The sequence below is a fragment of the Rhinoraja longicauda genome, chromosome 1 (genome assembly GCF_053455715.1).
Source record: "Rhinoraja longicauda isolate Sanriku21f chromosome 1, sRhiLon1.1, whole genome shotgun sequence".
Lineage (NCBI taxonomy): Eukaryota > Metazoa > Chordata > Chondrichthyes > Rajiformes > Arhynchobatidae > Rhinoraja > Rhinoraja longicauda.
In genome coordinates, this window is record NC_135953.1 from 16157855 (window position 1) to 16173281 (window position 15427).

The 15427-nt window shown below is 42.4% G+C and overlaps 1 protein-coding gene across 1 annotated transcript in view; it reads right to left on the reverse strand.

Annotated features, from left to right (window-relative positions):
• Positions 1-526: 526 nt before the first annotated feature.
• The window catches only part of LOC144599614 (E3 ubiquitin-protein ligase RMND5A), a 48638-nt gene continuing 33737 nt past the window's right edge, over positions 527-15427 (reverse strand). The window contains exons 7-10 of the mRNA XM_078410765.1: positions 9909-10074; positions 4290-4392; positions 2443-2597; positions 527-1351 (exon numbers count right to left, since the gene is read on the reverse strand). Coding sequence (XP_078266891.1) covers positions 1288-1351; positions 2443-2597; positions 4290-4392; positions 9909-10074 — 488 coding nt within the window. The 3' untranslated portion in view covers positions 527-1287. The remainder of the gene's footprint in view (positions 1352-2442; positions 2598-4289; positions 4393-9908; positions 10075-15427) is intronic.

Here is a 15427-nt window from a genome sequence, read left to right on the forward strand (position 1 = left end):
ACCCTTTGGCCCACCAAGTCCGCACCGACCAGCGATCCTCGCACATTAACACTATCCCACACACAGCCGACAGATAATTTACATTTATACCAAGCCAATGAAACCTACAAACCTGTACGTCTTTGGAATGTGGGAGGAAACCGAAGGTCTCTGAGAAAACCCACACAGATCACGGGAGAACGTACAAACTCTGTACAAACAAGCACCCGTAATCAGGATCAAACCAGGGTCTCTGGCACTGCAAGGCAGCAACTCTACAGCTGCGTCACCGTGCCACCTACCAAAGCTGCAGTTATTCACCTGGGCTACTCATCTCAGGTGGGCAGAAAAACATCACCTGCAGATCACCCTTCAAGTTGTACAAGTATTTCAGACCTCTTACAAAGTGCATTCTTCAGCATTAAATTAATTTATGTAATAAAGCAGTAAAGATTACATTTTACTCTTCATACATTAGATAACTTAAATTAGTCCACCCGCCAATGGAACATCATGGTGCTTAACCCAGAGACAAAATACATAAACATTTGGTATACAATTTGCCTTTAATAAGATTTTTCAGTTTTATAATTATGTATTGGACATGGTATCATACACATATCTAAATTATCTACATGAAGCAAAAATCATACACGCCTATCCTTCATGCATCATTTCCTCTCCCATGCCAATACTTTGCTAGTCCATTCTATGCAAATGCTGTTTAAATTTACAAAAAAATTAAATAAACCCTGGGAGCTTAATATATGCTCAGTCAACGCTTGACTTTGTGCCAAATTTTGACAAAAAAGTGAAAATATATCAAAGCTACCTAGTCAAACCAACATAGAAAGGTATGCAAACATTGCCAGTAGTTATTGTCTACTCGTACATTCAATTTTTCTATATTTTTAAAGAATAAAAGATCACATTGATAACTTTAAAAAAAATTGATTTTAACCCATGTAATGACAATGATATTATGAAGATTCATATCAAATGCATTGCTCATTGGTGATTACTTATTTCTTAAGTTAAAAAATGCACTGCTAGTATTGTCCTAATATAAAATAACTGCATGAAATGGTGAGTGCTGGTGTATCCACTTGATCGAATACCAAGACCAAGTTCGAAAGCCCTATTGCAACTAATTTATATCCAGTAGTTTTCCCCTTTTCTCCATCCCAAATACACACCGGCATGTAAACACCGTTCTACAATTTACTAAGTATTAGTCCAACAGAACAATGAACTGTCGCAGTTTGCACTGCCCAAAATTACCAAACCACCTCTCAAGTTATAATATCTTCAAAAGAAAATTTGTTTTGCATCTGCTGGTGCTTGTTCCATCGGACAGTATGGGCATTTTAACCTACGAAGTGAACACATTGAATCTTCATTAGAAAAATCAGTTGGGGTTAAAAGTCTAAATAGTTCACAATAAGCCAAGCAGCATAAATTTGATTATCTTGCAACTTCGTGTCTCGGAGTGGTCTTCCTTCTTGAACTATGGCTTCCATTCGCCAATTGTTGACCACATCTCATCTATTTCCTATGTCTCTGCTCTCAATCCTCTCTGGATAGACAAAGTTATCATGGTTCTCATCTTCCACTCTATCAGCCCCTATAGACCCTCTTGCAATTTATGCCACATTGACCAAGATTCCATTCCAATATCTTTTATTGCCACCCACCAATTTCAAAAGGGACCATTCCAATTGCAACACTAATCTGTTCTTTCATTCTCTCTCCTCCTTTCCCTCATTCCAGTACGCAATCATTTCCCCTACTATCCAGCCCCCTTTCCCCACCACCTACACCCTCCGGCTTTACATTTTACTCCTCTCCTTATCTGAAACCATTTGTCTCCTTTTCATCTCTTGCCTCTGTCCACCAATCATACCCCACTTATCTCTACCTACTTATCACTTGCCAAGCTTTGTCCCACTCCCACCTCTTTTCTAGTTTTCTCCCCTATATCACTAACAGACTGAAGGGTCCCAACCTTAAATGACACCTATCCATGTACTTCAGTAATGCTGTTACTCAAGCACTTTGTTTTTTTGCTCTGGCTTTCTTCATCTGCATTCTCTAGCGCCTCCAGGTGTCAAACAATGCAAATTAGATGTGCAGGAAAGAACTGCTGATACTGATTTAAATCGTAGACTCAAAATGCTGGAGTAACTCAGCAGGACAGGCAGCATCTCTGGAGAGAAGGAATAGGTGACATTTTGGGTCGAGACCCTTCTTTAGTCAGATAATCGGAGTTGGGGTACAGATCAACAATGGCATTACTGAACATTAAACTAAACTGGAGGGACTGAAATATTTCACTCTTTCCTGAAGAAATGTATTAAATATATCCATGACAGGATCCCTTTAACAAATTTCTTTGATTGTTCAATTACTTTATTTTAGATTAAACGACATAGTTAACATTATGGGATTTCTGTCAGCACTCACTTGCTTCCATTGATCATTTTGTTTAGCGCATCTCGGGAGATTATGTGGCCGCAGACAAGTTTCATTGGTGGATTGGATTCCGTAGTCTGTTGTCGAAGAATTGGGCAGGCAAATATTGAGTGATACCAACATTTTTTACCAAGGTCTACTTCAATCTACAAAGTAAAAACAAAGAAAAACATTAACTAATGTGACACGTCGCATAACAGAATAATATCTGAATAATTCACAGAGTAACGTGGCTGATTCCTAACAGCCCTCTAAAGAGGACAAAAACATTAAAGGGGAAAGTGGAAATGGACAAAATGTACAATGACATTTGTATCCCATGAATAAATAAATAAATAAGAAACATTAAGACAAGCTAGAGAAAACAAATTAAGAGATGAGATAGGTGGGGAAGAGCACAAGGAGTGAGCTTTGAGGAGTGTGGGAAGCCATGATCAAAGATAATCTACTTAGAAATATCAATGCAGAATAAAAACATGGTGAGTTATCAGCATACCGTCCTTGCTTTTGACGGCCAACTCAGGCATTTGCTTCTAATTCAAAGACGTACGATTAATCGATCTATTAAAGACCTGTCATAAAAATGGGTTGAATGCAAACCAAAAGCAAAGGTGGAAACATCAACTATAATTTGTCCCGGACCAAACACATTGAAGATACGGGCAGGTAAGCACACCACGCCTCTCCTTCCTCAAAAGACTGAAGAAGTTCGGCATGTTTCCAAAAACTCTCATCAACTCATACAACTTTATGCCATGGAAAGCATCCTGCTAGGACATATCACAACTTGGTTTCTCCAAGACTGCTCTCTCCAAGACTGCAAGAAATTGCAGAGTTGAAGATGTAGCCCAGTCCATCACACAAACAGGGTCCCCCTCACCCCAAAACAACTCCATCGCTCTGCCTTGCAAGAGCAGCCAACATAATCAAGGGTTATTTACATCCTAGTCCTTTCCTCTTAACATCACCATGTAAGAGGAAAGATAGTCAAGTTTGAAAGGGTTCAGAGAAGATTTCACAAACATGCTGCCAGGACTAGAAGGTCTGAGTTATAGGGAGTGGTTGTGTAGGCTGGGTCTCTATTCCTTGGAGCACAAGAAGATGAAGGGTGATCTTATTGAGGTGTATAAAATCATGAGAGGAACCGATTGGGTAGATGCACAGAATCACTTGCCCAGAGTAGGGGAATCGAGGACCAGAGGACATAGGTTCAAGGTGAAGGGGAAAAGATTTATTTTGAAACTGAGGGGTAGCTTTTTCACACAAAGGGTAGTGGGTGTATGGAACAAGCTGCCAGAGGAGGTAGTTGAGGCTGGAACTATCGTTTAAGAAAGTTACACTGGTACATGGATAGGACGAGTTTGAAGGGATATGGAGCAAGCACAGGCAGGTGGGTCTAGTGTAGCTGGGACATATTGGCCAGTGTGGGCAAGTTGGGCCGAAGTTCCTGTTTCCACACTGTTTCGCTCTATGACTCTTCTTTCCTCTCCTGTTGGCCAGAAGATATAAAAGCTTGAAAGCAAGTACCACCAGTTTCAGGAACAGCTTCTTCCACTCTGCAAGAAGACTACTGAATGGAACTCTCGTAACCCAAGCCCCCATCTCCCAACCTTAACATCATAGCTGCCCTTGCACGTTTTTTGATCTTCACTTTCCTGCAGCTGTATAACTCTTACACAATATTATGCCCCCTGGTATTTTTCTTTTCTCATCTACCTGGTGTACTTGTGTATGACTTGATGTACTTGCATAGTACTATTTGACCATATCGCATTGAACAAAGTTTTTCACTGTATCTCAGTATACGTGACAATAATAAACCAATAATATGTACTTACTGGCAATTCATCTTTCTGGTTCCATACACCAGTGCACTGTCTCTGCTCAATGACTGCCTTAATGTTTATGAGGGCTGGCAATGCAATGCACCCTGCTGAAAAACTGAACAAACGATTCTTAAAAGATAAGGATGCAATTTAATACATACATTTCAAATAAACATTTCACTAGCTCTCAAATAGCACATCCTTCATAAGCACAATATGAATTCAGAAGTAACTTTTTTACCATGAATGGTTAAATTATGGTAATGACTTTCAGTGAAGGATTGGCGAGGAAAATTTTGATTTTATGTATTCATTAATTGAATGTGAATATTGCTGCAAGTCTTGCATTTATTGTTCATTCCTTATTGGGCCTTGCTAGGTTATTGCAGAGGCCACCAAGTCAACGACAGGGGTGAGTCTGGAGTCACACGTAGGCTGCACTGGATATATTCTATGAAGAACACTGGTAAATCACTGGAATGTTAGAAACATTCAAAGGAAAACGAGAAAAATTATGAAAAAGAATAAAAGTTATGTTTCAGAGTGTAAGAAGGAATTGCAGATGCTGGTTTAAACCAAAGATAGACACAAAAAGCTGGAGTAACTCAGTGGGATAGGCAGCATCTCTGGAGAGAAGGAATGGGTGACGTTTCAGGTCGAGACTCTTCTTCAGACTGGTTAGGGATAAGGGAAATGAGAGATATATAGAAAGTGATGTGGAAAGATAAAGAACAATGAATGACAGATATGCAAAAAAAGTAACGATGATAAAAGAAACAGGCATAAAATACCTCTATTGCTCTCAAACTTTGTTGCCTGTCACTTTAATTGTCCATCCTCCTCTCTCTCTCTGATTTCAATCTTTGGCCTACTGCACTGTTCCAGTGTTCCTTTAAGCCTTGAATCTCATTTCCAGGATATCAATTTTCTCTCTTTTTTCGGTAACTTCAGATTTCATTAACCTCCTAGTAACACAACGTCCACTACAAGTATAGACCAGCCTTTTCTTTACTTCTTATCTTTTTTTCTACAACTTGAAACTTGCTTTGGCACAAAATATAGGATTGGCTAGCTCACAGAGAAGGGATAAACAAGTTTTTTTCAGAATGACAATCCACAACTAGTGGGTTGCCATAGGAATGAATTATTTCCAAGCTATATTAGATGAACAGACTGAGTATACGTCTGTTATGTTATGTTAAAAATATATTAATTTTTCATTTAGTTTAGTTTAGAGATACAGTGCGGAAACAGGCCCTTTGGCCCACCAAGTCCGTACCGACCAGCGATCCCCGCACACACGCTATCCTACACACTAGCGTCCATTTACATTTATATCAAGCGAATTAACCTACAAATCTATACATCTTTTAGTGTGGGAAGAAACCGATGATCTCGGAGAAAACCCATGCAGGTCACGGGGAGAACATACAAACTCCGTACAGACAAGAACTCTTGTTCTTGGATTGAACCTGGTCTCAGGCCCTGTAAGGAAGTACCTGGGTGTTTACCTGAACAATAAACTTGACTGGACCGAAAAATCAATGCACTGTACAAAAAGGGCCAGAGCAGACTTTACCTGCTGAGGATACTCAGGTCCTTTGGAGTGTAGGGGGCACTCCTAAGGACCTTCTACAACACTGTGGTGGCATCAGCCATTTTCTATGGAGTGGTCTGCTGGAGCAGCAGCATCTCAGCAGCGGAGGGGAAGAGACTTGACAAGCTGATCAGGAAGGCCAGCTCTGTCCTGGGTTGCCCCCTCGACTCAGTGCAGGCGGTGGGAGAGAGGAGGATGATGGCAAAGATAACATCGCTGCTGGACAACGACTCCCACCCCATGCACTGTCACTGTCACTGCACTGAGGAGCCCCATCAGTGACAAACTCCTTCACCCCGTGTGTGAAGGAGCGATATCAGAGGACCTTCCTTCCCGCTGCTGTGAGACTGCACAACCAGCGCTACTTCCAGCAGACCAGTCAACAGTAAAGAAAAAACACAGTAAATGACAATTATCCTTATCTTTATTTTTATTTATAATGAATGTCTCTTGTTATCCACTTTGCTGCTGTAACACTGCAAATTTCCCCGGTGTGGGACAAATAAAGGAATATAATATTATTATCTTATTATTATTACTGCTACGCCACAGTGCCGCCCTTAAAAGATAGGTGGCGGAGCTGTGTGGAGCACTAAAAGTTTGCTAAAGAATTTGTTTAGGTTAAAGGAGTGAGCAGCTCAGTTCAGTTTAGTTCATTGGCATGTCTATTGAGGTATAGTGAAAAGATTTTATTTTTGTTGCATAATGTATGGTGTATAATGTCTAATGTGGGAAAATGTGGTTAGCTACTTTAGAAGGAAGAATGAAATAGCAAATTGTCACTTAAATGGGGACTATAAAAAAAGTGGCAATTCAAAGAGATCAGAGGTTCAAAACTTAGATGAGACTATTTTCTTTGGAGTGTAGGAGGCTGAGGTGCTACCTTATTGGCTTGTACAAGATCATAAGGTAGATAAGGTGAACTCCCCTGAGAGGGGAGAGATTTAAACGGGATCTCAGGGGCAACTTTTTTCATGCAGAGGGCAGTCCACATCTGGAATGAGCTGTCAGAAGAAGCTGTAGAAGTGGATATTAAAAGCATTGGGATATATATATAGATAGGAAGGGTTCAGACGGTTATCAGCCATATGCAGGCAAATGGGACTAGCCCAATATGCCAACCTGGTTATCACGGATAAGGTGGACCAAAGAGTCTGTCTCAGTTTAGGAATAGGAATACTTTATTGTCACATGTGACTCGGCACAGTGAGATTCTTTGCTTGCATACACAATATATAAAAATAGCAGCCATTTAATGAGGCAGGTGTCGTTCCAGCAGCTGGGATCAAACAATTCCCTCAAAGAGTAAAGGGGATGTAAGAGTTTATGGGATTAAGGAAATTAAAAGGGTTAAAAAAAGTAGTCACAAGATATCCCTGGTAAATAAGGTAAAAAATAATCTTACTAGTTCGTCTTTAGTAAGGTCAATAAGGTTCTGCATGATGGGTTGGTCCAGAAAGTTAGAACATGGGATTCAGAGTAAACTAGCTAACTGGACACAGAATTGGTTCGGTGGTAGGAGACGGAAGGTGGTAGTGGAGGGTTATCTTTCAAACTTGAGGCCTTTGATGAACGTCTAATTTCATGTAACACCTGCATTCCTTCTCCATCCCTCCCCACTCTCTCCCTCCCTCCCCACCCTAGTCATCCTACTAGTTCCACTGGTCTTGTATCCCTGTCATTAGCACATTTTCCCCATCCAACAATGGGTTCTTAAGGACTCCACCCTTCCCAAGGTCATCTGCTGCCAGCCCCGTTTTGTTCTGGCCTGCTCCGTCTGTTAGTCTGAAGAAGGGTTCCGACCCAAAATATCACCTATTCCTTTTCTCTAGAAATGCTGCCTGATCCGCTGAGTTACTCCAGCATTTTGTGTCTATCTTTGGCCTTTGATCAGTGATGTGCTGCAGGAATCATGTTAGGTTCCTTGTTATTAGTCATAATGATCTGGATGAGACTGTTTCGCAAGTTTGCAGATGACACCAAAATTGGTGGTATAGTGAAGAGTGAACACTGAGGTTATAACAAGAAATTGATCAAATGGAAAAGTGGACAAAGGAATGACAGATAGAATTTAACTCAAACAAGTAAGATGATGCATTTCGGGAAGCAAAACCAGGGCAGTTCATACACAGTGATGGCAGGGCTTTGGGGAGTGTTGTTGAACAAAGACTAAGAGTTAGAAGTTCATAGTTCACTAAATGCGGCGACAACATGTAGACATTGTGGTGAAGGCTACAATGTAATGTACTTGCCTTCATCAGCTGTGACATCAAGTACAGTTGGGAATGACATGTCACAATTGATCAAGATTTTAGAAGAGCATACATGGAACATTATGTGCAGTTCTAGTTAGCACACTATAGGAAGGCTGCAATTAAGAAGGTGCAGAAGTGATGTCCAAGGATGTTGTCTGGACTAACTGGCTTGAGTTATAAGGAGAGATAAGATAGGCAAGAAGATTTTCCTTAGAATGAAGGAGGCCGAGGGATGACTTTAGAGAGGTTTACACAAATTTGTAGGGCATGGATAGGATAGGTTGTCAGTCTTTTTCCCAGGATAGTGGAACCTAAAACTAAGTTTAAGTTGAGAGTGTAAAGATTTAAAGGGAATCCGAGGGGCTTTTCCACACAGAGTGGTGGTAGAGGCGGGTATCATTACAATGACCCCCGGGTGGCGCCAGCAACGGCTGCCTCGCCAACAGTCTGTCTGCCCCTTCCTTCTGTTCTTTTTTTTAGTATGTGTTAAATGTATGTTTTTAGTGTTCTTTAGCTTGTTTTACATTGGGGAAACTTTTTAAATCTCTTACCTCGACGGAGATGCGATTTTTTTCCGTATCGTATCTCTGTCCGCACTGCGGCCCAACATCGCGGAGCTGGTGACCTCTGCTGGAGACCAGCAGCACGCCTTTCGGATGTGGGAGAAAACCAGAGCACCCAGTCGAAACCCATGCAGTCACAGAGAATGTGCAAACAGCACCCAAGGTCAGGATCAAACCCAGGCCTTTGGCACTTTGAGGCCGTGGCTCTACCACTGTACTGTGTTTTCATAAATGGGAAATTTAGAGGGATATGGCTAAACATGGACAAATGGGATTAACTTAGAAGGGATCTTGGCCCATATGAACAAGTTGGGCTGAAGGGCCTGTTTCCGTGCTGTATGACTATGATTCTAATTTATTCAACTTTTGTTAGTAATACTCTAGTAGACGGAACTCAAATTAATTGTATGAACCCAAATAGGACACGACAATTCAAGTAACAAATACAAGGCAAAGCACAATTGAGATCCAGGTTCTGAAAATATGCAGATAAAGCTCGCTTTCAAACATTACAAGCTTTACTAACCATATGGACCGGCACACAAATATTGAACATACAAAAAAGGTGCTATAGGATGGGATTGAAACGTCCTGCATACGGTTTAATTTATTCATTGAGCATTAATACCAACCCGCATTAAAGTGAATAATTCTGTTGGACTCAGTAGAGGAGTCAAAAAGCTAAAAATTACTGGTGTTGAAAATCTGAAATGAAAACAGAAAATGGCAGAAATACTCCATATATCAGGCAGCAAATGCAGAGAAAGAAACTGTTGTTTTCCCCTTCCACAGATACCGCTGGCACCACTGAGTATTTCTGTCACTTTGCTTTTTACTGCAATGGAAAAATATTTGGAGAGCGATCTTTTGCCTTTAAAATCAAAACTGCGCTGTCTGGTGGATAATTGTTGAAATGAGTTCAACCTCCAATATTCATGAGGTGTTCCTAATATATTACTAATTGACATTTTTACAAAGGCGCAGAAAAATTGGATGACACATATTGGATGCTTGAAAGATAGGAAATGATTCAACAATTACACTTGTTCAGGTGAAAGTGAATTAAAAAAGAAGCCAAAATGCGACGTATCTTAATTGCTTGATTTAGTGTAATCAGACACCCCAAAAGTATTGATGGTGTTTGAAATGGTAACCGAAGATGTTAAATAGCTTCCATTATTCTTAAAGAATCAACTCTTATAATATTTATTCATACCTGACACTCAGAGGTGATTCCACTGAGAGACCAAGGAGAGAACAGGCATCTCTGGTGAAGATGTCACAAATATCAGCCCACTGGTTAGAATCTAAGAGGTGCACATAGGGCGAGTTTGCTATTCCCTGTCTCAAGTACACGAGACTTCCCATTAGCACCTGAATATCTGTAAACACAAAACAAAAATCAGAGGACATTTAACTAAAAGGGGCATGGAACAAAATCAAGATTACTTTTTACAAGCCTTGATTATAATAAAATTTGATTATGCAATGTGTTAGCATTACAGAATTGTGACAAAATTTACCTAATTTCTTCTCCCTACAATTATTTTTAATGAGAGGTACACTATGAGCTTGAGTATGCGTTGGCAATTACTATTTCCTTGGATTTTTGATGTTAACATAAAAGTTATGTTGTCCGTTTTTCCTTTTGATTCAGGTGCTTTAATGAAAAAGATGCATTAAACTGCTCAGGAACATTTCCAGTTCAATTCTCAATTCGTGCCAAACACTATCATTGCCTTTATGTTTTAAGACAAAATAATCTAGATTTCATACTGTTTAGAAAGACTGCTGCATGCAAAACAAAATTAGAAAATGCAGGAATCATTCAATAAGTTAGGCAACGAAGTGAGGGGGGAGGGTTGATAAACATTTTTAGGAAGTGTTTTAAGTGGAATTGCAACAGAGGGTGGAGATTAATGAAAATGTCAAAGTAGCAACTGCTTTAAAAACAACAGCAATTAGAGACAGAAGGGGTAGCAAAAAAGCAAACAATTAGAAAGATAGAGCAACAACGGCAAAGAGAGAAGGAAAAGCATGGGATGGTTATCTGAAATTGTTATGCTAAATACGAAGTCCAGTGATATGTGCTCCAGCAGAGATGATGTTCTGTTCCCCAAACCTATGCTGGGCATCTTAGGAGGCTGAATGAATGGATAAGTAGAGCCAGGTAGAGTTGGGAATGAATGACCATTGCAAGTTCAGAATCACCCTTGCGGATCGAACATGAAGTGTTCCGCAAAGTAGTCACTCAATCTGTGTTTGGTTTCCCCAATGTAGATCAGACAGTGACTTTCCTTGCACCACACTCTCAGGCAGTGTAGTTCCAGATACGTTTCACTCTCTGGTTGAAAAAGGACCCCATTAAATGTTCTAAATCTTTTATCCTTTTTCTAAATCTCTATCCTCTAGTTTATTCTCTTCTGTTAAAGGAGAATGTTTTTCTGCAGTGTTCCCCATCTACACCCCTCATCATTTTGTACACTTCAATCATGTACCTTCTTAACAACCTCTGTTCCAGGGAAAACCACTCCATTCTCTCCTCATAATTGAAATACCCCAGCCCATGCAACATCTTGGTGAATGGCCTCTACAGCGCTATTACATCTTTCCTACAGGGTGGTGTCCAGAAATGTACTCCTTAGTTTAGCTTAGTTTAGAGATACAGCACAGAAACAGGCGCTTCGGCCCACCGAGTCTGCACCGACCCCCACACATTAACACTATCCTAGTCTCACACTAGGGACAATTTACACTTATACGAAGCCAATTAACCAACAAACCCATACGTCTTTGGAATGTGGGACGAAACCGAAGATCTGAGAAAACCCATACGGTTACGGGGAGAACGTACAAACTCCATACAGACAGCACCCGTAGTTGGGATCGAACCCGGGTCTCTGGTGCTACAAGCACTGTAAGGCAGCAACTCTACCGCTGCGCCACCGTGCCAACTCCTGTTGCAGTATGACCAATGTTTTATAAAGTTGGAGCATAACTTCCCTGCTCTTGTATTCAATGTCTTAACGAATGAAGGCAAGCATTCCATATGACTTCTAAATTCTGTTATCTACATGCAATGCCATCCTCAACAATCCTTAGTCTTGTACACCATGGTCCTGTGGATCAGTCATATTAATTGACTTCTATGATGTATATCCGGTTCCTGATCCAGTCCGGTTTTTTCTATATGCTAACCAGCTGTTGGTAGGGTGGGATTCAGTCAGAGGGAACTGGGCGTGGAGACGACAGCACGATGTATTGTATCCTCTGAGCATTCACGCAATAAAGAATTTATGCTTCAGCTTGACTCATGGTAATTGAATGGGACAAGAACATGGTGTCAGAAGTGTAGAATCACTCCTTCATCGAGTTTCAGTTTAGAGTTTTTACACTTTAATCTGTTCTACCATGGCTGACTCCTTTCGCAAGCCCGAGCTGCTAGGGTTTGATGCGGACATTGGAGAACGTTGGCGTAACTTCGAGGAAGAATACGATGTGTACATGGATGCAGTGCATCATGATAAAGCCCCATGGATCCAGGCATCTATTTTCCTTAACTTGGCTGGATTGGAGGCCATTCGACATGCGAAGCTGTTCATTTATGCAGCAGCTGTACATGATGTCACGGGTGCAGTGGTCACCCCAGCGGAGTCTATCCATGATCCGGTATGTTTAAAAAACAAGTTCAGACAACTTTGTGACCCACAAACCAATCTCATTATGGAGTGCCACAAGTTTTTTGCGCACAGCCAAAACCAAGGAGAGCCTGTTGAGGCTTACATAAACTCGCTGAAACACATTGCCAGCAAGTGCAGGTTTGATGATCTCTGTGACGAGCTCATAAGAGACAGGCTTGTATATGGCATTCTCAATGACAAGGTGAGAATGGAACCTCTGCATGATTCGGAGCTCACACTACACAGGGCTGAGCAGCATTGTCGGATCCACGAGGCAACAGATACACACTTTAAGGCTTTGAGGTCGGTACTGCATACCGCATGTGGATGCTGCGGGCACGTATTTCAGGATGCAACGCCAGCCAACGAATGTGCCTGGTAGGTTTGGTGCTCCATTTATTAACAGATGTGCTAACTGCGGAGGCTCGCACACGGCCATCCGTGAACAAAGCCCGGCTTTTGGGAAAATTTGCCATGGTTGTAAACTTTAAAATCATTTCTTCAGATGCTGCCGTTCCCGTGTGCACAGGTCGAAGACTAAACAAGCTGTGCACCTGCTTCAATCCGAGCCTTTCCATGAAGCCTCTGATAACTCTCCTGTAACCACCGAGGAATATCTGCCTGCGGTAGATGCAATTAGTCTAAACATACATTCCTTACTGGAGCTGTCGAATAAACACCGGGATCCCATGGTCACTCTTCACGTCAACAATCGGGCTGTTGTTGCCAAAATCGATACTGGTGCTCGCTGCAATGTTTTATCATTGTCTGATTTTCAGGGGCTTTGGAATGCAGAGACTATCAAAACTACCTCTGCCACGCTCCTTCCCTCTGGGGGTGGCGAGGTGCGCCCCATCGGAAGATTGGAGTTACAGGGCCGCCTAGCTGCATGTTCCTACAAATTAGATTTCTTTATCGTCAGGGGGAAGGTTGTCCCTCTGCTTGGCATCGACGCCTGTATCGACCGAGGTTTGGTCTCCTTTGGTAAAGCTGTTCACCAGCTTGCCCTTATCCAAGACTCCACTCAGCAGATTCTCACACGCTACGATGATCTTTTCAAGCTCGCTAAGCTCCCTCTCCTTATCGAAACGTATAAGATTATTAAGGGGTTGGACATGTTAGAGGCAGGAAACATGTTCCCAATGTTGGGGGAGTCCAGAACAAGGGGCCACAGTTTAAGAATAAGGGGTAGGCCATTTAGAACAAAGATGAGGAAAAACTTTTTTAGCCAGAGAGTTGTGAATCTGTGGAATTCTCTGCCTCAGAGGGCAGTGGAGGCCAATTCTCTGAATACATTCAAGAGAGAGCTAGATAGAGCTCTTTAGGATAGCGGAGTCAGGGGGTATGGGGAGAAAGCAGGAACGGGGTACTTATTGAGAATGATCAGCCATGATCACATTGAATGGCGGTGCTGGCTCGAAGGGCCGAATGGCCTACTCCTGCACCTATTGTCTATTGTAAACATCTTTTGTCTCCGATACACTATTGTTACCGACCCAGAGGTCCTGCCTGCTGTGCGCCCTGCACAACGTATCCCGGTCGCCATGCGGTACCATGTAGAGAAAGAACTCGATAGAATGGAAGCTTGAGGGGTCATCTCCCCTGTCACAGACCCATCGGACTGGGTATCTACCATGGTGGTGGCCACCAAGCAAAACAAGGAAGAGATACGGATATGTATCAACACGAGGGATCTGAACACCTATTAAGCGACCTGATCACCCTATGCGCACCGTAGAAGTGGCTGTGCACCTGGGTAAGGCAACGGTATTCTCAGTTCTGGATGCCAAGACTTCATTTTGGCAGATATCACTGGACTATAACTCGTCTATGCTAACTACCTTTAGCACACCTTTGGGCGCTATAGATTTCTGCGCATGCCTTTCGGTATTAGCTCTGCCAGTGAAGTATTCCAGCGCACCATGGAGCAGCTTTTTGCCGGTTCCCCATGCGTTATCATAGTCAATGACATCCTTGTTGCTGGGCAAGACATGCAGGAGCATGATGCTAATTTGGAAGTGGTGCTGGACCATGCCAGATAGATTAATCACAAGCTAAACCCCCTCAAGTGCAAATTCCGGATTAGCGAAGTGAAATATGTGGGTCATGTGTTTACCAGTGACGGTCTCAAGGCAGACCCCCTCGAAGACTACTGCGATCAACGAAATGACTGCGCCCACTGATGTTGCAGCCTCCAGAGATTCTTAGGTATGGTGAATTATCTTGGAAAGTTCATTCAAGCTAACTTCAGCGAACTCTCAGCCCCGTTGCGGCAGTTGACTCACAAGGACGCTGTTTGGTCAGGGCACGAGCAGAGGCAAAGGTCTTTCGACGCTCTCAAACAAATGTCGAGTGCTCCACAATCACTTACTTCAATGTCGACTTATCCGTCACCCTGACCTGCGACGCTTCCCAATATGGTTGAGGTGTGGCGTGCCTCCAGGACGACCGGCCTGTCGCGTATGCATCGCGAACCATGACAGACACGGAGCAACGCTATGCAGAGATTGAAAAAGAGCTGCTAACAGTTGTTTTCACCTGCAGCAAATTCAACGATTATGTCTTCGGTAAGACTGTCATCGTTGAGACTGATCACCAGCCGTTGGTCACCATTCTGTATAAACCGATACACGCCGCCCCAGTGCGTTTGCAGCGGATGTTGTTGCAGCTACAGAGGCATGATATTACTCTGGTCTGCAAATGCGGCAAGGATATGCATCTGGCCGATACAAGTCGTCAAAGGCGCCCGGGACAATGTGAGAAACGCCTGGTGGAGGAGGCTTTTGTGGTCATGACGGTAAATTACATTCACTCCTCATGTCTGGACAAACTGGCAGCGCAGACAGCTGAGGATGACACTTTGAGATAGCTTTACTCTGTTATTCGGCGCGGGTGGCCAGACAAACAGTACAAGCTGCCGCTTCCGATGCGACCGTACTTACCTGTTCGTGACAACCTCATGATTCAGGATGGGGTCATCATGAAGGGCCACAGGCTGTTATCCCCACTTTGCTGGGTCAACAGTATTTTGATGCTATATCTAGAGGGCATCCCA